The 24,513-nt window shown below is 40.9% G+C and overlaps 2 protein-coding genes across 4 annotated transcripts in view; one reads left to right on the top strand and one right to left on the bottom strand.

Moving 5' to 3' along the window:
• LOC119322265 (tripeptidyl-peptidase 2) overlaps nt 1–11,172 on the top strand; it is a 20,130-nt gene extending 8,958 nt beyond the window's left edge. For 2 of the 3 annotated variants that reach the window (XM_037595755.1, XM_037595756.1), the window contains 17 exons: nt 389–501; nt 583–753; nt 829–957; nt 1,030–1,130; nt 1,219–1,336; nt 2,388–2,467; nt 3,782–3,854; nt 4,462–4,547; nt 4,623–4,674; nt 4,783–4,908; nt 5,126–5,197; nt 5,798–5,890; nt 6,597–6,692; nt 7,867–7,965; nt 8,068–8,160; nt 9,742–9,906; nt 10,862–11,172. In XM_037595755.1, the coding sequence (XP_037451652.1) occupies nt 389–501; nt 583–753; nt 829–957; nt 1,030–1,130; nt 1,219–1,336; nt 2,388–2,467; nt 3,782–3,854; nt 4,462–4,547; nt 4,623–4,674; nt 4,783–4,908; nt 5,126–5,197; nt 5,798–5,890; nt 6,597–6,692; nt 7,867–7,965; nt 8,068–8,160; nt 9,742–9,906; nt 10,862–11,020 (1,826 nt within the window). In that variant the 3' untranslated portion in view covers nt 11,021–11,172. The remainder of the gene's footprint in view (nt 1–388; nt 502–582; nt 754–828; nt 958–1,029; nt 1,131–1,218; nt 1,337–2,387; nt 2,468–3,781; nt 3,855–4,461; nt 4,548–4,622; nt 4,675–4,782; nt 4,909–5,125; nt 5,198–5,797; nt 5,891–6,596; nt 6,693–7,866; nt 7,966–8,067; nt 8,161–9,741; nt 9,907–10,861) is intronic. The other variant, XM_037595757.1, reaches the window with a different exon arrangement.
• An 8,884-nt stretch (nt 11,173–20,056) lies between these two features.
• Nucleotides 20,057–22,982, bottom strand: LOC119324459 (protein SPT2 homolog). Its single transcript, XM_037598251.1, has 10 exons — nt 22,872–22,982; nt 22,533–22,605; nt 22,057–22,343; nt 21,868–21,970; nt 21,696–21,776; nt 21,460–21,586; nt 20,887–21,380; nt 20,650–20,759; nt 20,391–20,480; nt 20,057–20,289 (listed from the first exon to the last, which is right to left on the bottom strand). The coding sequence occupies exons 2-10, from the start codon at nt 22,560–22,562 to the stop codon at nt 20,187–20,189; spliced, it is 1,425 nt and encodes a 474-aa protein (XP_037454148.1). The 5' UTR covers nt 22,563–22,605; nt 22,872–22,982; the 3' UTR covers nt 20,057–20,186.
• Between the last annotated feature and the right edge of the window lie 1,531 nt (nt 22,983–24,513).

Genomic DNA, 24,513 nt, shown 5'->3' with positions numbered 1-24,513 from the left:
AATAGAATTCTGTCTTTCTCCACAGATTTAGTTCACCTACAGTGTGCTGAAACTCTTTGTCTCAAATCTTGATTTTATCTTTGTTGATGAATCAGCCACCATACTTTGTTTATTTTGACCTATCACTACTACAATGCTGAACCAAAGAAGTGAGCCTAGCCATCTTGGGTTGGGGAATGGATGTACAATGCCACCACCTGGGAACCGATGATGAACAATGATCATAATTTTTTTTGTGAACCAATACCATCGAGTTTAAAAACTCTGACTCATGCTTTGTTTTCTCATTTCTGTTGACATGCTTCCAGATATTTAATATTTTAACTACTTTCATCTTTTTTATATGAAATAAAGCGAAGTTAGTTTATTTCCATCTTATTGATTGCAGGTCATATTGAAAGGAGGTTCATAAATGTGCCAATTGGGGCCTCATGGGCGGAAGTTACCATGCGCACATCAGCCTTTGATACTCCTAGAAGGTTCTTTCTGGATACTGTTCAGGTATACACTACATTGAGATTTTACCTTTAGTCCTATGAGTTAAAGATGTGAATTTTAACGTCAAATGGGAGTATATGACAGATGTGTCCACTGAAGCGACCTATCAAATGGGAGTCTGTTGTTACTTTCTCGTCACCATCTATCAAGAATTTCAGTTTTCCTGTTGAAGGTGGCTTAACTTTGGAATTGTCTATAGCCCAGTTCTGGTCTAGTGGAAATGCTAGCCATGAACCTACCTGTGTTGATTTCGAGGTACTTTTATCAACTTCCAAGACATCTGGTTTATATTAGATGACGTGCTAAATATATTCATTTGCAACTTGGCAGATTGTGTTTCATGGAATTTCCATTGATCAGAAAGTAATTGCCCTTGATGGTAGTGAGTCACCTATGCGTATTGTTGCTAGATCATTATTAGCATCAGAAAGGCTTGTTCCTGTTGCCACTCTGAACAAGGTTAGTCAAGAATCAATAGAAGGTTATGACTAGTTATTCTTTTGACCAGATATTGACTTTTGTGGCTTGCAGATCAAGATACCTTATCGACCAGTGGATTCTAACTTTTGTCCGCTTCCCATCAGCCGTGATAGATTACCCTCTGGCAAGCAAATTATTGCACTGACTTTGACGTGAGTTATATTTGGTTCTGGGGTAACTATGTTTGAGTTAGTCCTTGATGTGGTTTTCACAATCTTTTCTCCCTATGAACCTCTACAGTTACAAATTCAAACTGGAGGACGGTGCTGAAGTAAAGCCCCATCTGCCCCTACTTAACAACAGAATATACGATAATAAGTTTGAGTCTCAGTTCTATAGAATTTCAGATTCAAATAAGGTACACTTCTTTTCATTATAAAAATTTATCTCTTTAATTCCTGTATCTCCAATGGCAGGAGGGTTTATATGTGATTCGAGTAACTGTTGTTCCTGCTGGACTGTTACGAATTGACTTGGATAACATTTAGTTGATGCATTGAGGCCCAAATGACACATATAGCAGTTAGCTGAGTTTAAGAGACACAAACCTTTTTTTATTTAAGATACACAAATCTAGACTAAGTATGGAATTATACTCTTAACAGAAACATTTTTACCTTTTTTTATTTCAATTATCTGCTTGCACTAGTCCAGTATGAAAGTATACTTTGCACATGGCTGATGTCATCTTCTACCTAAACATACCATTTTGTTGCCATACTAAAAATAGATGACCAGAAATGCTCTACAACACCCAACTTATTGGTCTTGTGATTTCAATTGTATCATAACCTTTGGATGAGCTTGAAACTCCATGCGCCCAAGCAAAGATGATGCAACCCTCTCGCACGGTTGTCATGTGTGGACAGCAGTATAGATGAAGCCATATTTGCGCGCATGCATTTGCGCCTAGATTTCGAGATACATTAGAGAGTTGGAGTTCAGTGCTACCTCTTGTATTCATGAAAATACAAAAAGTTCTCAACAAACAATGAATTATATATAACAAGATGTACATGCTAGATGTTTAAGTTGAGCTTAGAAATCCAACTAGAGGCATGTAATCTGTAGGGAAGGCTTACGTTGCAAGTGCCAAGGTGATTAAATGGCCTAAGGATAGAACTAGCATATATGCCCATTTAGTAATGAAGTATGACACCTACTTTGCATTTTGTAATTCGGTATATGATCGGTTTTCACATTATGAAAACCGTGCCGTTTACTATGTGCCAAATAAGGTTATATTTTGTACCATCCAAATACCGATAGCAATTTAGGTATTTTTCAGCATAGTTCGTGTGGCTTATTCCTTTCAGGGCCATCCTTACTCTTTGACTCATCATTAGTTCGATCTACATATATAATGCTCTGTTACTGACTTAGAACGTTTCCTTTTTGTTTGAAAATAGTGTGTTTACTCTTCTGGTGATGTCTATCCTAGTTATGTCAAACTTCCAAAAGGTGAATACACACTGCAATTGTACATAAGGTACAGCTCTCCCACCTTCTAAGTAATGCTGGATATATGGTTAGATGACTAATATGATTTCGCTTTCAGCACTGAAGAATCAGAACTAAATAAACCACTATAGGTTGGTTAAGGGCATTGTGTTGTCTTCTCAAAAGCATTTCGTACTTGCAGATATGGCAATTTGTTGGTAGCACCTTCTTTTTAGGAATATAACATAAAATATTTTACTAGAATTACTAAAGATTCACCTAACTTCGTAAATTCCAATTAACTACAAGCTGAGCGTAAGTTCAGGAAAGTTATACTAACAGTGAATCATCTAGACTCAACAAATTAATCTGTGGGTCAACTAGGGCCAAGCCAGCAGCAGCAGCAGAGGAGGGAGGACAGCAACATAGCAACCAGTGGAGGGAGGAGCAGCAACATACTCCCTCCGTTTCTTTTTACCTCGCATATTAGTTTTGTCGTAAGTCGAAACATACCAAATCTACTCTGCCCCGCAAGGAGGTGCTGGAGGTGCCTGCACTTGTTGGGGGGACCGGGTATGTCGTCGAGGAACTGTCCGGCGGCCGGCTGGATTGAGCGGGAGACGAGAGTAGAGGAGTGGGAGCGCCCAAATTGCCAAACTATTAAGGCGCAGGGTGGCTGGGAGATGGGCACGAGCTGATTTTTTTGGGCTCTATCAGCCCAAACCTGAGTCCATTTAATCGCTCTCTCCCCGATTATTTGTTCTGAACTGGATTAATTGGCTTGTCAGACCAATTAATCGCCTCTGGCGGTTAACACACTGAATTGGACCTATTCGCATCAGTTTGCCTCTGAGCTGCGTTTAATCGGCTGGTTTTTGTAACAGTGCCCCACCAATACTTTGGTGTTCTTCTGACTATATACTGTTTTTAGTCCATTCTTGCCCCATACTAGAGGTTGATATGAATACAAATATGACTAGAGCACCAGTGCTGAATGTTAATAGGATATATAATACGTTGTTAATTGGTAAATGGACAAAAGATTAGCTTTGTGTCTTTTAGGCTGCATTTATTTGATGCTCTTCTTAGTTTGTTAACTATGTTGTGCTTTTATTATTTAATTCAAAATAATTCAGATAGCTATGCATTCTTAAACAGTCGGAGGAAAAAGTAGAGATGGAAAGTAATACTCCCTCTGTCAACTTCTAAGACTTTTTAGGTCACTATTTTGACAGAGGGAGTACATTTTTTTGCACCCTCTGGCTTATGGGATCTTTTTTATTACATATTTTTGTGGTTATCTTATTTTAGATGATGTTCGTCTATGATCTGTTGCATAAATATATCTTATGGATGGTTGTAGGCATGAAAATGTGCAAATCTTGGAGAAGCTGAAGCAATTGGTTCTGTTTATTGAGAGAAAACTAGAGAAGAAGGTACTGCATCTAATACTAAAAAAATGTTGCTAATCGTGCTTTATTGATGGCTTGATGATGATTTTCTTGTTGACTGTGCATCACATGATATATTGTGACATGGAAGATGTTATATTTTCCTTTCCTTTTTGGGGACATTGGTTAGGCTCATATAGGTAATGCGGTAGATGTTAGCTTAATCGTCTTTTTGGGAATTATCCTGCGCAAGGTTTAGAGTTTTGTACATAGGGGACCACCACAAAAGATGTATCATCAACTTACACTATTTAGCATGCATAGAATCACACTCCTATAGAGGTTCATACTACTTCTCAAGTTATCAGTTTGTTGCTCACTGACAGATGGAATAAACCACATGATTAAATTGTGTTCTTTCATGCATTCCACTAGGCTTGATACAACTGTATTCTTTTGCTCCATGGGGTAAAACATTATCCTCTTACTATTAAATATTTCAGTTGGAGAATGAGTCTCTTTTTCTCAGTTTGTCCAATTAGTATGCAAGTTGCAAGCGAAGAATCATGCTTATCATTAATTTTTCACGTGCAGATTATTTATCTAGCAATTAACGATACAGGGTTGATTTAAATGTTCAATTTAATTGCAGGATTGCATTCAATTAAGTTTCTACTCTGAACCTGATGGTCCTATGATTGGAAATGCCACCTTCAAGTCCTCTGTTTTAGTTCCCGGGTATGTTCCTTTTGAATGTTCACTACCATCTTAATAAAATAACACATTGTCACCACCATTGTTTATTGTTAATAGAGAACCTGAAGCATTCTATGTGGGTCCACCATCTAGAGAAAAACTTCCGAAGGTACATATCCTGTTGATGTTATTTTGTTAGGTATCACTAAAATACCATATCAGTTTTTAAGCAGTTTTGTAATGTTGTTTTGGTTTTATATGTTGGATTGCTTTACAGGGTGCTCCACCTGGGTCTGTTTTAGTTGGTTCCATAACCTATGGTATAGTAAGCTCATTCAACAAGAAAGATGAACAGCATGCTCCAGCATCTTATAGCATTTTGTGTATCGTTCCACCATCAAAGGTCAGTAGCACTGGAATAAATTACCAACTCCTTTTAGTTTAACATTATCCTTTTTGTTATTATTATTATCCTTATAATGCTAGACCACTAGTTCAGATGTAAATCATATAGAGTCCCAATAAGGCCATATTAGTTTTCAGCTTTCACCCATGTTTTTAGCTCTATCTATGTTGTCTCGCGTATTCGGGGAACTTCTTTATGATTATGTAAATTGCAGGTTGATGATACTAAAGAAAAGGGGGTTTCAGTTGAAACAAAGAAGAGTATTTCTGAGAGGTTAAATGATGAGGTTGGCACACTTCAGTAGTTAGTTAAATGCTACTCCCTCTGTTCCTAAATATTTGTCTTTCTAGAGATTTCATTAAGTGACTACATACGGAGCAAAATGAGTGAATCTACACTCTACAATATGTCTATATACATCCGTATGTGGTAGTTCATTTGAATCTCTAAAAAAGACAATTATTTAGGAACGGAGGGAGTATTTACTTGAATTCAGATTGTTGTTGACATTCTAACACACCTTTTTTGTTTAATATTCTCTCAACTCATGTTACTAATTCTTGATAGTTCATGATTTACTGTAGAAGATATGTTGGTAATCTAAATGCTATGTCTATGTACTTTTTCATCAACGATAAATCTTGGTCCTGGATAGATTACAGCAAACTTTGGTTACTTGGAAAGTATCATGAACAATGCTATTTTTAGCCAATACTCCCTTTGTAAAGAAATATAAGAGTGTTTAGATCATAAAGAAATATAAGAGCGTATATGATCTAAACGCTCTTATATTTCTTTACAGAGGTAGTAGATAAGAATGGCTTTACTTTACTGCAATTGAAATCCCTAGGGGCTCATATGATCTTCATAATATTTGTATTAATAGGTTCGAGACACCAAGATAAAGTTTCTTTCGGGCCTTAAACAAGGCAATGAGGACAACAAGTCTGCCTGGACCGAGCTTGTCGCTTCTCTTAAGGTAATAGCGATGACTTCCCTTCATTAATCATTTTATAATCTTATAATTTCAGATACAATCAGAAAGCATCAGATGTGAGGATTTCATCGTACCTGTGTGTTATCAAATATATTGATCTGTCAGTACTTTGTTAATACATGTATTCTTCTTACTCAAAACACCAGAGAATCCTATATGCAAGCATTCTTATTCCTTTTTACCATCCTTTATGTGGTTACAGACTAATATGACTCAACCCTCTGAAGGTGTTTATTGTATCATTCACACCTTCCATTGATCTTGTCAATCTGACTTTGTAACTCCTTTCATGCGTGCGTTTTCCTTTTCAATTTCTTTGTGAGAATATGTATTCCCTCCATTCCAAAATAAGTGTCGTGGTTTTAGTTCAAATTTGAACTAAAACCAGGACACTTATTTTGGAACGGAGGGAATACATACTAACACATACAGTTAATGCATGCAATAAGATGCTATATCTTTCTCCCTCCGTCCCAAAATAAGTGTCTCAACTCTAGTACAACTTTGTACTACAGTTAGTACAAGTACAAAGTTGAGGCACCTATTTTGGGACGGAGGGAGTATGAGTTTTTTCTTGATAAACATGTTTTCTGCTACTCTGCTATTGAAACTGTGAGCTATATTGGATTACAATATTGTTTTCTTTGATGTCAATTAACTTACCATAATCTTTCCTGGCATATTGCAGTCTGAGTATCCAAAATATACACCTTTGCTTGCCAAAATTTTGGAATGTGTACTTCAGGAATCAACCTCTGATGATAAAATTAACCATCACAAAGAGGTAAGTGATATTGATTCGTCGTTTATGTTGTACTGCATACATCTTGAATTGTTGCACTGAACAACTATGAGCAAAGGTGCTATCTTTATACGAAGCATGCTGCTTGTTCAGACTTTCATCACTTGTTTTACGATCTCTATGATTGGATACGTGGAACAGTTCATGTTAATGCCCTCTAAATAAATATATGATCGAGGTAGAAGAAATCACTAGGGGCAATCTGATGTACTCCCTCCGTCCCATAATATAAGATGTTTTAAATATCTTATATTGTGGGACAGAGGGAGTACCTTTTACTCTTCTTTTACAAAAGGATCTGATACTGTAGTCGATGACTTCATGCAACCGAATGTTATCATGGGTCTAACTCCTTCAAATAGTGTAACTTTTGCTGATGACAACGCTGGCATTAAGAGTGCTCAAGTATGGATTGGGATTAAACCGGACAAAACCGGCTACACGACGGTAGTTCAACTTCCTTCGTTAAATTGTGATGTCAGCAGCAGCGCTGGTTATCTTTTTTTTGTACAAGATGGTTTCACGGGTTGGTGCAAAACCAAGTTTGAACATGTGATACTGGCATGCCGTTCATTAATACTCCCTCCGTCTGAAAATACTTGTCATCAAAATGGATAAAAGAGGATGTATCTAGACGTGTTTTAGTTCTAGATACATCTCTTTTTGTCCATTTTGATGACAAGTATTTCCGGACGGAGGGAGTATATCCTGACGTCAAATATGCTGGCAAAACTGAATTCAGGTCTTACGGGAGTAGAAAACCTGAGCTGATTTTGTTTCTAATTAAGGACATCAAAACTCCTGGTATGCCTATATTGATTCTATCCAACAATCAGACAATCACATGGTCTACAGTCTTGCGTCTTTCACATGATCTATAACTGTATAACTGCCTGATAGAATTCCTCAGGTTAATTTGTTTAGTTAACTAAATACAGTATTATATACAGTGCACTTCAGTCTCACTTCAGATGGCACTGACATTTTTGGTGCGAGATTATTTCTTTGCTGTCAAAATGTAGATATATTGCCGCTGTAGTTCTGTGTCAGTATTCATGCTCCAATCAGCTATCTTCATATTTATCTGACTATCAAAATTTAATTTTCCAGTAAGAGATTTGTTTCTGACTTTGTCTATGGTATTATTGGTGTTCAGGTTATTGTTGCAGCTGATGAGGTCGTGGACAGTATTGACAAAGAGCAACTAGCAAAACTTTTGTCTTTAAAACCCGATCCTGAGGACGAAGAATCACAGGTATATAACATTAATATTTATTTACTATCATTGCTCCTTAATTAATCAAATGTACCAGCTCCTATTGAATGTTGTTTTCCTCGAACATTTACTGGCAAATAGAAAACTAAGAAAAAAATGGAAGAAACACGAGACCAGCTAGCAGATGCACTATACCAAAAAGGTCTTGCACTGGCAGAGATTGAGTCGTTAAAGGTACATCATCTTTCTTTTAGCATATTTTCCTTTACCTTGAATGTCAAGTTCCTTGAAGTTTATACTATATACTCATAAGATCAGTTGTCATAACCTAGAAGTTGGGTTCTGCATCAGGCTGTTTGATGATCAACTATAGAAACCTTTGTTATATTTGAAATGACCTGGTCGTTGAAATGAGGAACATGCTCCTACTTCCTACTTCATGCCCACCCAATGTGTATATTCTGGTTTTTTTCTGGTCCTAGCCAATGTATCTAGGGGCCACCTTGGTTTTCGGGCAGATGCAATTCGAGAGTCATCATGCCCGGTTGCCCTGCCTTGAGAGGCAGATCGAAAAATAGAAAGGTGAGCTCATTGTTGCTGAAGCTCCGTGGTTGTTGCTTCTTTTTTTACCTCCACTGCTAGTTAGTGTTGGAAGGGGAGCCTTGGCACAGCGGTAAAGCTGTTGCCTTGTGACCAGGAGGTCACGGGTTCGAGTCCTGGAAACAGCCTCTTGCAGAAATGTAGGGAAAGGCTGCGTACAATAGACCCAAAGTGGTCGGATCCTTCCCCGGACCCTGCGCAAACGGGAGCTACATGCACCGGGCCGCCCTTTTTGCTAGTCAGTGTTGCTGGCAGCCTCTTTGCCAATTGCACTCTGGCAGAAGTGATGGAGAAACAGTTGGAAGCAAAAGGGGAGAGGTAGGGATGAAGAGGCAGGTTGACGTTGGGCGGACAAACCAGTGAGGGAGACGGAGTGTGGTGTTTAGGGTTATGGGGTTAGGATCTGCTCTCTGGGCCAGGCTGGTGGAACTGGTGGAACTGGTGGTGGTGGCTAAAGAGTGCAGCGGCATGCAGTAGCAGTGTAGCACCATGTTAGCAAGACGAGCGGGCACAGAAGCAAGTGGTGGAGACGGCGTGGTGGAAACTAGCAACTGGCAGAGATGAAGCCAAGCTCGTCTTGCTACCACTGTGCTACTGCTTCCATGTGTCTCTAGGACAATATACAGTACATACAGGTGTTGTATATGGACACCTAAAACAGCTATAATATATACTCCCTCCGTCCCATAATATAAGAACGTTTTTCACACTACACTAGTGTCAAAAACGTTCTTATATTATGGGACAGAGGGAGTATCTAACAACCTACTACTCCTTTTAGCCCCTCATTCTCTTTGCCTTTGTCTGGTTCTTGGCTTGGGCACCATACCTTGGTCTTAGCTTTGTACATTGTCAACTGGCAGTCTCTAGTCTAGAACATGTATTTGTGTTAGTGTGCATATTACTCCCTCCGTTCGGAATTACTTGTCGCAGAAATGGATGTATCTAGACGTATTTTAGTTCTAGATACATCCATTTCCGAGACAAGTAATTCCGAATGGAGGGAGTATTAAGTAGTACTCCCTCCGTTCCAAAATAGATGACCCAACTTTGTACTCCCTCCGTCCCAAAATTCTTGTCTTAGCAGATGTATACATCCGTATCTAGACAAATCTAAGACAAGAATTTTGGGACGGAGGGAGTACTAACTTTGTACTAAAATTAGTACAAAGTTGAGTCATCTATTTTGGAACGGAGGGAGTATTACTTATGAAGGTATCTTTCTTTCAGCCTGATGAGTCAACCGATGCATCTGCTAAAGATGTTTTTGAGGAGAATTACAAAGAATTAATTAAATGGGTTGATGCCAAATCTACAAAATACGGCACTCTGACCGTTTTACGTGAGAGGCGCTGTGGAAGATGTGGCACGGCACTCAAGGTATATTCTCCCTACCAAGCACCAGTTCCCTTATCTGTATTCTTAGCATTTGCAGTTGCAATTACAACTTTTATTGGGACAGTTATGACAACTTTAATGAAAAGGAACGGTTGACTTTGTCAAATAGTTGTATGACTGAGTGCCCAAGAGATCTTAAGTAAATACATATGGCATTGGTGACTATCTTGTTTAGTGGATTTAGTCTGCTCATGTATTTTGATTGCCTATGGTTGTTAGCTTAGCTTTGCTTGGCTTAGCAAGTGGTATGCCCATTATTTTCAATGGCCAACTTGTCATTGTTATGAAAACAACAAAATATTAGCCATTACTCTTACGTCTTACCACTCAATAGAGTCTCACTCCCACAACCCATTTTGTTCTCTCAGTTCACTGATAAACCTATGCTAATCTACGCAACATTTCTACAGTTTGCTTATTCATAGTGAGTAGAATTTTTATCAAGCTCCATTGTAACTAACATGCTATGGTTCAACTGTATTCTGATGTCAGCACTACCAACATAATTTCCACTGCCACATTATCAGACAAATCTTTGCACATATGGGATGGATATTATTACTATTATACTCCGTCCTTTCACAAATATAAGATGTTCTAACTTTATCAGACAAATCTTTGCACATGTCAGCACTACCAACATAATTTCCACTGCCACTATCAGACAAATCTTTGCACATATGGGATGGATATTATTACTATTATACTCCCTCCTTTCACAAGTATAAGATTTGTGAATGGAGGGAGTGTTAATCAATTTGAACTGCCTGGTCTATTCGGGATGTAACATTGATGAAACCATAGTATACCTCTATCAAAACAAGATCGGCACAATTTGTTACTTGCATCTTATTTTTCGTAAAGAATTAAAGAACCTACTGGTTCTGTTTTACTTGTAAATTCATGCTTAATGTTAGCTATCTTTGTGGTGGGTTAGGTTCTAAACGACATGATTCAAGAGGACTCTGAGCAACCAAAGAAGAAGTTATATGATCTGAAGATCCAGCTGATTGAGGAGATAGGATGGGCACATGTATCAGCTTATGAAAAGCAGTGGATGCATGTCCGCTTTCCCCCATCTCTGCCTCCCTTTTAATTGGGTATGCTTACCATTTATTCTGGCATCAGTAGGTTCAGTACTTTGTGTCATTGTTGGATGCAACATTTGTCATTTCAGGGATCTTCCATTTGACATTTTAATTCTTGAAACGGTAATAAGGCATGCAAGCGCGGCCACATTGGATTCTCTGTTCGTCCATTTTTGCTTGCTCGTCGAATTCTTCACCTGGATAATTTAGGTTATCGATTGTAGTTCCTTTGAGTGACCGCATGATTAAGCTGCTCATAGCCTCGTATACGCCTGAACTTTAGTTTGAGGGCATGTAGGGGCAATAGTAAAACCATTTTCCCAAAAAATGAGCTAGTAGACTACTCCCTCCACCCCAAAATAAGTGTCTTAAGTTAAGTGTCTCAATTTGTACTAGCTAGTATTAAACTGATTCATAAAAGTTTGCGACAAGACAATTGGCGGTCTACTGGTGGCACCTTTGGCGTCGAGCTGCCATCCATCTGCTCCCTCTGTCCATCATTGTGTTGCTCCAGACGTTGACTTTTTGTTGCTGTGCATGCTCAACTCCTTCCCATGGTGTTCTTTGTGTTGAGGTGAGATTTGTGGCTAGCAGATTTGTGTCCCTTGCGTTCTCAGTTGATCTTTGCTCTTTGTTGGCGTATGAAGCCCACCCCATCTTGCAAAATGCTCCGGTTGTCCTTTTGGTGGAGCTTGCAGTCAAGTTTAATGTTCATCGGTGGTCTCACGGTTTGTATTGCTTGCACCTTGTGGGTCAATGCCGCTGACACTTGTTGATTGACTTTACCCCAGTATTGTGTTATGGGGATAATTGTATGCGGGTGGTGCTGTGCCAACTTGCAAGGTCTCGATATTGTGATATCCTCCCACGGCACACTCCATTAGTGTCTGTTGACACCAGATTTTGGCACAGTCAAGAACTTATTTAAAATGGCCTCAAATGGAGAAGTGTTCTATATGAAAAAGTTTCGTATTGTCGATACGAACATCTTTGAAGTTTGGGCCATCGCCATCTGATCTCATCTCGAAGGCCGAAGTTGTGTTCGAAATACTGAGATTTTGTATTCAGAACACTATTCGGCACATTACGCCCCAAGACTGCCTCGTATGAAAAAATGATTTACATGGATTGTCTTCGTCTCGTCGAAACGATCGATTTTGATATAAGAATCGTTTAAATCCGAGTTCATATGCAAAAGTTAGAGCCATCCGAATACAACACTATCACGAGCCAAAAGTGGCGCGCCCCACCAGACACCCTATCTGATGGGTAGTGCGAATAACAGCCTGTGTTGCACGAGCGATTTGACACTCAAGATGAACTCTAATAAAAAAACGTTCAACATAAAAGTTGTTCGTCTCGTCGAAACGGTCAAGATTGCTTTTGGGCTCGTTTCCATCCAAGGTCGTTTACCACCTCAAAAGTTACCCGCAAGGTGCAGCCAGTTTAAACCGAACAGTTTTGGAAAGTTCGGACAAAACCAATCCGAATTTGATTAGGGTTTTGGACGTGAATCCAAGCCTTTTCCTTGCACGGGAAGTCCAGCCGCCTCTTATATACCTGAGGGGTGATGGCCGATTGAACAACACACAATCGATCAATCAATCTACCATTTTTTATCTTTTATCTTTTCTCCTTAACCCTAGTTCTTCTTCTTCCTCGTTCTTTGTTCGTTCTTCTTCATTGCAGGGCGGCGAACCTCGAGGCCCTAGGGGCGATCAGGTCGACCTAGGGCAGCCCATAGCCGCCGTCCCTCCCGGGTGTGTGGGGTTTCGGGTCCCAAAAGCGCCGGCTTGCTGTCTTGCATATCGCGCTGGAAGTCGGCCTCCCGCGGTGTGAGTTGCGGAGCATCTCCCTCGGCGCCGCGGGTACACATCGACATGTTCGTGTGACGCGTTCCAGCGTCAACACACTTTTTGGCGACTCCGCTGGGAACGAAGCTTTGAACGGTCTCCAGCCCGTTCTTGCTACGAAGAGATCGTCATCAAGTTGCTGCAATCTACAAAGGTAATATGAATACCCAATTTCCCTTTGTAGATGCAAATAATCCATATGTTGTTGTTGGATCACCTATTGAGCATAATGTATCGGCTAGCCCTAGTTTTATCAATCATGCATCTAATTATGTGCAAGGGCCGATGCAAAACAATCTTCATGTTTTAAATTCTTATAAATTTAGCAACATGCAACATATGTATGCCAACTCCCATGCATCGGCAACCCCACAAATTCATATGCCGATGAGCAACATGATGAGTTCGATTAATCAATTTGAAACACCCTAAGTTAGAATTTCCAATGTCATACAAGAAAGTGTTTCACCCTTTTATTCATCGGCAGCTAATGTGCAATATAGTAATCCAACCATGCCGTTGAATGAGAGAATTGACCATGCTACTAATGGCTATTTGGCCAGTTACTCTCAACCGTCATATGCTACACATCATGTTAGTAATTCTTCGGCACCATACACAACTGTAGATGCTCATAATTCGGCTTCACACCTTCCTGGTTATAGCCGAATGAATGTAAATTTTACAGGAGCGGTTGTGCCCAACATTGTAGAAGATGAGGTAGTGGTGGCTGCATTGAAGAGTTTAGCCCAAAATAAAAGAGTTAGTGCTCTTTGCCTTGAACAACATGAAAATGGGCTATTTCCTGATTATGCCGCAATAAAAGCTAGAGTTTTGCAAGAAGATGAATCTTTGCCAATTGATAAAATTGGCGAGCAAAAGTATGGTCTTACAACACTGCATATGCCTTCATCTAGTACTACATCATATTATACACCCCCTATACAATTACAAAATTTCGGCAACACCCGTGTGTCATTGCCGAAAGAATCTAAAAGCATTGGGGGGCAATCATATCGGGAGTGGGTTGAAATTAAGAAAAAGCTTAAAGCTAATTTTGCCGCTCGCCGTCAGAAACAAATAGAAAAAGAATTGGCTCAGATAAAAGAAGCATTGCCAATTGATACTATCAATGAAAAGAAGGATGATTCGGAACATGAAAGTGCTTCGGTTGAAAAAGCCGAATCAAGTAGTATATATTCTGAATCCATCAAATCCAACGAGGCAAGCATTATTGAGAAAGGGCATGGCAAACATAGGAAAACAACGGTGCTTGATTTTTCTGGAGTTAATGGAACCTACTTCCTGCCCTATGAGTTCCGTGCCGTAGAAATTGACAAGCTTCAAGGACAAGAACAAGTAGCCGAACAAAGTTCGGCCGACAAAAATCTTCAAAGCAATGATGCATGGATTCAAGAAAAAGATGATGACAAGGTGTTGGGGAGCCATCCAAAGAGGGAGCAAGATGTTCTTCAAATGGCACCACTATCATGCTCTCCCAACATATTTGAAGAGGTATGCATAGCGAGTAATTTACCTATTTTCAGATTTGATCGCAACTTCATTATTGATGCATCTATAAGAAATATTCTCATAAGTAATTTTGAAAGACCAATGAAGAAGAGTAATTTACTTGTTAGCAGTAAAATTGTTATGGAACATATCGGTCAACCCATTGCGCCATTTATAAAGACCGATAATGACTTATTGTTATAGCCAAAGCTTTTCCCGTTGCTTTCTCTAAAGTTCATATCTAGTTGGGTAGCTTTGCTTATTTCTTACTTGGCTTACACTTGGTCTCAACTGAGACATGTATGTTTTAAATATCTTCGCTTCAGAAATTTAAAGCCAAGATTAAATTCTATTAAGAAAACCGATGCTAATATAATATCTTATCCAAAGACATCGGAGATAGAGTGGAAAACACAATGCATAGCCGAATGGGGAGATTCCAAATCTGAACCATTCGTTTGCTTATCTCCAAAGCCGTTCAAACAGCAAGATCGGCTAGGAAACAAGAAGTATACCTTCAATTCAAGCATGTGTGATAAAATATTTGATTTGTTGCTGAAAAATAATTACATTACAATTCTTGATTACCATGTTAAGCCATCAATCCAAGGAGGAATGTATTGTAAGTTGCATGATTCGTCCAAGCATAATTTTGAGGATCGCAACATGTTTCGTCAAATAGTTAAATCGACCATTGAAAAAGGACGACTGAAGTTTGTTGAAACACCAAGAGATGACCAGTCTATTCCGATTGGTCCCGATGGCAAAAAGTTTTTGCATTGGCTGCTTCAAGCCGATCCATTTAAAGAGAATGTAAAAGCTGCAGGTGATGGGATCAAGCTTTCAAGTAAAGAAGTTGTTGAAGAGCATAACGAGCATAATCTTGAGGGCGGGAGTTCCATCGAAGCTACAATGGAGACGCCAAGGACTGGGGGGCAGCAAGCAAATCTAATGATCGATGAAAGCAAACCAAAAGAAAACAAAGGCCAGAATAAGCGCAAGTGTAAGAGATCAAAAATCACCTTTGCTGAACTATTGGATAAATATTAAAAGAAGAGTGAAGAGAAGAATGCTTATCGGCCAAATCATGCAAAGAAACCAAGATCACCCCCAAGGCGCAAATACGAGGATTGGTATTGGCAAAGTGATAATTTTAATGCAACATATTCATATCCTTATTTTGGGCCGGCAATGCCAATGCCGTGGATGCCTCCCTATGCTCATATAGATACATATTCATCATGGAACATGTATGATACAAGGGCACATTCTCCATCTTACTCTAGACCATCTCACCAATACTATGCAGCTCCAAGGAGATCAACATTTGAACAATCACGCGTCAAAGACCGTTTCAATCATAAGGAATCGGTCCAGAGCTCAAGGAAGAAGAAAGAGGTGGTAAAGCAAGTTTACCATGTGAAAAGAGATGGTCGTAAGTGTGCTGCTTCAGATTTGATCTCAAATGAAAAAGAGCCATGAAAGTGTTGACATTGGCTACTACAGACAATGAGATGAAGCAATCAATTGTTAAGACTCAGAGTGCCAAATCTGAAGAAAAGAAGTTGAGAGTACATAAAGCCAAAAAAGAATTGCCATTGGTCAAAACAGAATCACAGCCGAGATGCCCACTCGGCTTATCATATTGACAGAAGAAGAAATTACAAAATCTTAGTGCACAAGAGCTGAAAAAGAAGAACATGGCATGGGTTCCCAAGAAGATCAATCAAGACAAAAATGATGTGCATGCTTCTGTTGCAACAAGTACAATAAAAGTGAAGAAGGAAAATAATGAAAGCCACAAACAATTAAGCCGAAGGTGCGCATCACAACATCAAAATCTTCGGTTAGCACATCATCCATTTTCTTCAACAATGCCATTGATGCGTTTGCCATGGAATTCATCCACATGTATGATCAGTTACCCTCCATGGACTTATTTTGATCCATGGATGCAATATAATTTTCCATATCACGACAGAGTATTACCAAATCACTATACATTTGGTTAGTTACATTTTTGTTGCTAAGACAAAGGGGCCGAAATATTTTATTGCTATTTTATTTGTTTATTTCGGCTATACATTCTTTAATGGATGAATTCTACATGAACCTCATGATAATGGTCGATAATTAACTATCGTCCTAAGAAACTATTCGATCATGGCCGGTGTGAAATTCTAACATCGTCCTTAGTTCAATTGGAACCGAGACAAGGTACATGTTAAGTGATATTAACCTTGTCTCTCTAGTGCTATGGATATTATGTTTTGATGGTTGAATTCATAACAATGGCCATGGTGTTGGTGTTGTTTATATATCTCCACATGGTGCTGTTATGTGAAGCCTCATGCCTCTTAAAATATTTATTGCACAATAATCAAAGCCGAATATGCAATGTTATTCGGTTTGGAACTTTTGCCATATGTGCTAAACATATTGAGGCTTTTGGTGATTCGTTATGAGTAGTGCAACAAATATTCAAGGGTTATGAATGTTTTGACGAATCACTTGTAGTTTATCTTGAGGTATACCTAGATGCAAAATTTACCTTGGTTGCTTTAAAACTGTTCATATTTCTAGGCATGACAATTCAAAAGAGTTGGCACAACAAGCATCAGGCTACTATGTTAATCATGGTGTATTGTATTTCATTCAATAGCCGATGCTTAGTCTCGTCAACATAGGTAAGGCTGAATCGAAGTACATCGCTTTGGCCACTAATGATTTTTTTTATGCAGGCAAAAAGTAAGGATTGAAGAAAGTTTATTATTGATTATCAGCAAAATCCTAGCAAAAGGGTGAATAATATGGTTCCGAGGATGACTTTGAGATACATATCTATGGGACTTTATCATCGGATTGTTAAGGAAGTTGAGAAAGTTTCACCCAAGCTTGCGTCAAAATATTCACACAAGCAATGGCCGATATAAACTTATCGTCCTAAGAATATGCCAAAATGGTCGATGGAGTGTTGACATCGTCCTTAGAGCAAGCTATGTGCAAGTTATTTTTCGGCACACAGGCTTTGCCGAAAAACAGGGGGGCATGTGTTGACACCAGATTTTGGCATAGTCAAGAATTTATTTAAAATGGCCTCAAATGGAGAAGTGTTCTATATGAAAAAGTTTCGTATTGTCGATATGAACATCTTTGAAGTTTGGGCCATCGCCATCTGATCTCATCTCGAAGGTCGAAGTTGTGTTCGAAATACTGAGATTTTGTATTCAGAACACTATTCGGCACATTACGCCCCCAAGACTGCCTCGTATGGAAAAATGATCTACATGAATTGTCTTCGTCTCGTCGAAACGATCGATTTTGATATAAGAATCATTCAAATCCGAGTTCGTATGCAAAAGTTAGAGCCATCCAAATACAACACTATCACGAGCCAAAAGTGGCGCGTCCCACCAGACACCCTGTCTGATGGGTAACGCGAATAACAGCCTGTGTTGCACGAGCGATTTGACACTCAATATGAACTCTAATAAAAAAACGTTCAACATAAAAGTTGTTCGTCTCGTCGAAACGGTCAAGATTGCTTTTGGCCTCGTTTCCATCCAAGGTCGTTTCCCACCTCAAAAGTTACCCGCAAGGTGCAGCCAGTTTAAACCGAACAGTTTTGAAAAGTTCGGACAAAACCAATCCAAATTTGATTAGGGTTTTGGACGTGAATCCAAGCCTTTTCCTTGCACGGGAAGTTCAGCCGCCTCTTATATACCTGAGGGGTGATGGCCGATTGAACAACACACAATCGATCAATCAATCTACCACTTTTTATCTTTTATCTTTTCTCCTTAACCCTAGTTCTTCTTCTTCCTCGTTCTTCGTTTGTTCTTCTTCATTGCAGGGCGGCGAACCTCGAGGCCCTAGGGGCGATCAGATCGACCTAGGGCAGCCCATAGCCGCCGCGCGCCCAGACGGGGTCCCTTCCGGGCGTGTGGGGTTTCGGGTCCCAAAAGCGCCGACTTGCTGTCTTGCGTATCGCGCTGGAAGTCGGCCTCCCGCGGTGTGAGTTGCGGAGCATCTCCCTCGGCGCCGCGGGTACACATCGACGTGTTCGTGTGACGCGTTCCAGCGTCAACAGTGTCCTTGTCTGTTCTTGTGGTGGTGGTTTGCACCGGCAAGGCAGTGCCTTGTCATAGGCACCCACTTTGCTCTTTTACTTTTCCCATATATATTGCAACGGGAGAAAAAAACATCACACAGTATAGACAGGCGTAGATCCTCGTACAAACGCACATCCTCTCAGCCCTATAAAAGAACGTACAAAAGCACCTTCGAGAGACTGAGTCGGCACACCAACTTGAGATTGACGAAGTCGCCACAGATGCCTTCGCAGTTGACGGGAACGTTTCCTTCCACTGAATGCACATCACGAAAAGGTCTGAAATAAATCTAGGAAAAAATACGAGCACCAACATAAGTTTAGGACTTAATCCTGGTTGGCTAGTTACACAAAATGTCAGTTTTTTTTTTCTTTTTGTAGAATGTTACTCCCTCCGTCTGGAAATACGTGTCATAGAAATGAATACAAATGGGTATATTTAGAACTAAAATATATCTAGATACATCCATTCCACGGACAAGTATTTTCGGACGGAGGGAGTATCACCTTATTAGTAGGTAATAGTTAGATTGTTGTGCCTTCCATGTCGCTGGTGGACTCAGTGGCGGAGAAATGATCTTTAGGTGATATATGCTGATGGTACGATGAGAAATTATCTAATGCTACCACCCTCTTATGTGTTAACCTATTAAAAATTTAATACAAAAGGAAAGCGAGTATGGTCATTTTGTTCTTCATTAGTTGCTGCACGTACTAGTTCAGGTCATTTACTGCAGGCATTTTGTCGGTTATTTCAGCGTGGATGTTTATGTAAGCAAGAATGTGGATTACTTAGAGACCATTTCGACGAAAGTACGGGTTTGCCAAAGTACAAATGAAATGAAAATGAATTGATAAAACATTCCTACAAAAAAAATTCTGTCACTTATACTTTACGATATATATGATATTCTAACCAAATTGGATAGTCTATAAACTGGTAAATGTGTAAATGTGTACAAGCAATGCACGTTGTTATTAGATAGTCTATTAATTGCACACTCATATTAGGTTGGATATTAATTGCAGGTGAATTTACGGTCGATTGAGTTGAATCCTTTTATATTGGTATATATATAGTTGTGATGAAGTCATATAATACATACACTAAAAGTTTGACTTGACTTCAATTTAGGCATGCTTACTCTAATTTCTGTAATAATTTGATGGTTCCTTTTTATTGTTGTATTTACATTTTCTCTCAATCTGTCTTAACATAATACATGCAGTCCACCTGCATGGTTCGAATTCTTAAGGATCTCCTTAAAACTCAGAGCCCAAGCTTAGAGCGCAGCAGTTGAAAGCATCTCCAAAACTTTTGTACTTTTGGTTAAAGATCTGTTGTTTCTTATTCAAAATTTTAAATAATAAGTAATAAATTATTATTGTCCATCTCAGTTTCTTTAAATTTAACTATTTTTAATTTCCCTTCCATTTTTTGTTCCAAATTTGTTCCTGAAAAGTAAAACTAATGTTCTAAATTTTCGGATTCTTTTTATTTCAGTTTTTTGTTCGTAATTCCAAATTCAATCTATGTTTCTTCAAAAACTACCATGTTGCAATTAATATGAACCGTCAAAATGTAGTCTCGTCTTGGTACTCATGATATATGGCCGTCCTTAACTTGATGTCCTGGAACTTAAGCTATAAAAGAGCACACTATATAACTAGGGCAATACAATCTGGCCATGGCAATGTCTACGATTCTGTCCGTTGCTTCTTCTTCTTCGCCCGCTCTCGCTGCTCCTCTTGCTGAATCAGGCGATATTCCTCTTCATCCTCTTTTCTTGCAATCTTTGCACTGGATGTCCAAAGCAAATAAGGCAAGGGGAAAATCAGCAAGGAATAGGCAAAATCATCGTTTGCAACTTTCGGTAAGAAGGCAATTTGATAAGTACGTACCTTCTTCTCTCCTCCATCTGTATGGTGGCATAACCTGCTTCCATGTCCCTATCATCATCTACATCCTTGCCATACTTGCCCGGGTCGTAGCTGCACATAAGCACAAACGTAGCAGCAATCAGCGAAGAAGCACCACACAAATTGCTCGGCTTCATCTCTAGTGGGCTAGAACTACTTCACCGACTGGATCGAGGTCGGTGAACAAACAATAAGGGTAATAATAATATCAAAGACTAGGTTAATAATAAGCAAACCATACTTGAACACATCTCTGACCATTTGACGAACTTTCTCAGCGTCACTGAGTTTCCTCTTCACTACACCCTTTTTCTTTGCGGGATCACTGTAAACCGCACTTATTGGAGATGGCTGCAAACAAGGAGGAATAGATTCAGATACACATTCCTGAATGGCTGGTGATATTTCCGTAGTCTTGATAGGATTATTATCATATCGGTGAGAGCAAAAGCACAAGAGACAAATCAAGAAATGTCACCTTTGGTTTGGAGGAAGGAGCCAGCTGCTTCTGCCCTAATTTTGTTCTGTCCCGAGGCAGAGCAGAACCCTTGTGCGCAGGCTGCTGGCCCTGCACAGAAGAATTCACCCTTCGAACTTGCGACGAAGGAGGGGTGCAGTTCTGCTGCCTCTGACCCTGCAGTTTCGGTGGCCGCTGCTGCTGCGGCTGGGCAGAAGGCAACGTCTGCGGGCTCTTGCTCTGCATCGAGCGCTGCGGGTTTTGGCCATTTGCGGATGGCTGCAACCCCGGACGAGCTTTGGTGGTGCCGTTGGTCGGTCTGGATCCGTTCCTGGCAGCAGCAATCGGTTTCCTCCCGTTTGTCAGTGGCTCCTTCTTAACCTGAGAGACCACCTTGTTTTGCACGCGGCTCTGGATGGATCCATGGTCTTTTGATGGTCTGGCAGGATGGTTTGTGGGCATCTTCTTGTTTGTCGCAGCAGATTGCATTGGTTTCATCCGATGAGCTTCGCCGTCTACCATATATACACAATGTCAAAATAATTAAGCACAAAAAATTAGGGCTATGGAAAGATCTACCGAGTTCATACTCACCAGATTTTGTGGCCACGACAGGCTTATTTTCTGCACGTTCCTCTGTTGGGGGAGGTGTATCGGCATCGTCCGAGAACAGGTTCGAGTAGTCCCTGTTCTCACGAAGCGTGTCAACCTTACGTTTCACCTGCAAATGCCAAACCACCCAAATTCTCATACCAAATTCTCATATGCCATCTCAACAGCATAACAAGTTAATAATTGATGTGGTAATGTCAAAGCCAAACCCTTCAAACCTGAGGTACGATCTTTGGTTTCTGCTCATGGGCGCTCGCACTTGGCTGCATCTTCGAAGCCGATGACGGAGCAGCATGTTTCTGCAGATAATTATGATGTTCCGGTGAGTCACCGGACAGTTCAAAGAGTTGCATACTTCAGGATCAAAACAGTTTGATTAGCAGGACATACTCTGGACGGCAGGTTCTGGTTCTCCTGCATTATGGATGAGCACCCCGCCTCGATGAGCCGGGGAGCAAGTGCCGGCGTGGACGGGCCAAAGAAGTTGCCAAATCTGCAACAAGTTATTACTGACGCCGTTAACAACTGAAAGAGGATGCTAGAATCAAATCAAAAACAAGAGACCGAGCGAAAACTCACCTGGACCTGACCGGCGGTTGATCAGACGACGAACAGCTAGGGTTCCCGTAGTCAGCGCCGTTAGACTGATGTTGTTTCCTTAATTTGGCCTTTAATTGCTCCCTGAAGGAAAGGATTTCCTGCGTGCCAGCCGGCGGCTCTTCTTCCTCTTCCTCCTCATACTCTTCTTCCACTTCTACCTCCTCAGCCTCCGGCAGCTCCTCCTCGTCCTCCTGGGCCACATTGTCGCCCTCATCGTCGCTTCCGACGATGAAATCATCAAGGTCGTCATACTCGTCCTCCACTAGCTGGATGCACATATGTGTTTGCGATACATAGCATCAGTTAGATTGGAAATAAAGGCTGCAATAGTCTATCAAAGTGCTAATTCTGCAGATCGCATTGGCTCGTGGTTGTGAATTTGTGCTAGGATCTCCAATAATGAAGAGACAAAGGATTCCAAATTTCCAATAGAGAAAGAGCGAGATTGAAATTACGTTGGTTTCATTGTCGTCATAGCCCGACATCTCCGCGGTGATCTTGTCGTATGAAACTCCGAGTGATTAATGCCTGCAAGAACGATCGCATAGGGTACGGTGTTTAATAAACCTATAATATAAAAATCATGATCGTGTTCAGCAAGAAAAAAACAAGATCGCCTGCAAATCGTCTCCGGAAAAAAGTAAACAGATTTGTTGCACCGAAGGAAAGATTTACGTCGAAAAGGAAACGATCGAGAAGACGTTTTCCGGGCTGCGATCCAGCGAGAAATTCGGCGAAAAACCAGGAACCCTAGCTTGACGCGCAGCGCAACCGCTCGGAACGAGAGAGCTCACCTGACGTATGACGATCGAGCGGGGGTCGACGCGGATCAATCGAGGAGGGGCCTCGCGTCTCGTCTCGTCTCGTCTGGTTGAGGGAGCCGCGCGCGCGTGGGCGGGGGTGGGTGGCCTCGGTACTTATAGCGGGAGATTCCCGACGCGCCTCCTCCTCCATGCGGGAGCGGGAGCGGGAGCGGGACGAGGAGAAGCGGCAGCCGCCTCGCCGATCCCATGTTATCATCGTACGAGACCGGGGTGGGAGCCAACGCCGCCTCCGCGCTACGCCAATATAGCGCGATCGCGATCGATGGCCGAGCCACGGCCGATCCGGTCGTGGGTGGTGGGAGAAGGGAAGGCCAGCGCGAGCGCGCGTCCGCGGAATCCGCAACATCACCGGTCCGTCATATCCCGCGTCCGTGACGTAGGTCGACCCGAGCGTCTTTGTAGCTTCCAACCCTCCCCTCCTCTGCACGCCACCACGTGCCAGGGAGAGCGCGCGCCCGCGCGCGCATGTACGCACCCGGAGAACAGGAGTCAGGACAAGGGGCAGGATCGTGGTCAGCCCTGTACGTGGTGATCGCGGACTCAACATTGCTGGGCGTGATTGTAGGATCTGATCCCGAATTAATGGGGGGAAAAGATGGGATTTCTGCTGAAAAATCGTGGCAAACTATGCGGTCGGTAGTTAGGTTTCGTAAATGACCGATTTCAGTCAAAAATAGGGTGTTTTTAGAGTTTTGCCGTATATACTCCCCCATAAAACATGCTCCTGCTTTTAGTAGCTCTGCCCTAATTATAGGGTCATCTCCGATAATAGGGAACTTCCGGTCGTTAATGCATGATCGGCATCCGTACTTTTTGTTGAACCGCTCGCGCGCGCTGCTCTAGTATATCTTTTTTTTTTGGCTGTAGTATATCTTTTTTTTATTACGGGTACATATCTTTTTTTAATAATGATGAAAGGTGCGGTAGTATATCTTTGGTCAATTAGTGATCCATTTATATATGCTAAAAAAAAAATAGTGATCCATTTATTTAGCTACTCCCTCCGGTCTTTTTTACTGCACATATAAGATTTTTTTAAGTCAAACTTTCTAAAGTTTAACCATATTTATATGCAAAAATATCAAGACCTACAATACTAAAGTTATACAATGTGGAAATTAAATCCGTGATGCATCTAATAATAGTGATTTCGTGTTGTGAATATTGATGTATTTTTTATAAAGTTGGTAAGGTGATACCTGGAGAGAGTGTTGTACCCCAGCATAAGCTGGTGGTTGCTGACTTCCGCTTTCGGTTCGTGTTCAGTGGGATAAGCGTGCCAAAGTCGCTAGAACAAAGTGGTGGAAGCTCAAGGGGGAGGTAGCTTAGGTGTTCAAGGAGAGGGTAATTAAGGAGGGCCCTTGGGAGGAAGGAGGGGATGCGGACAATGTGTGGATGAAGATGGCGACTTGCATTCGTAAGGTGGCCTCGGAGGAGTTTGGAGTGTCCAGGGGAAGGAGAAGCGAAGATAAGGATACCTGATGGTGGAATGATGATGTCCAGAAGGCGATTAAAGAGAAGATAGATTGCTTCGGACGCCTATACCTGGATAGGAGTGCAGACAACATAGAGAAGTACAAGATGGCGAAGAAGGCCGCAAAGCGAGCTATTG

This window comes from Triticum dicoccoides, chromosome 6B, assembly GCF_002162155.2.
Source record: "Triticum dicoccoides isolate Atlit2015 ecotype Zavitan chromosome 6B, WEW_v2.0, whole genome shotgun sequence".
NCBI lineage: Eukaryota > Viridiplantae > Streptophyta > Magnoliopsida > Poales > Poaceae > Triticum > Triticum dicoccoides.
Note: the sequence above shows the minus strand (reverse complement) of the source record. Positions and strands in the feature narration are given on the sequence as shown.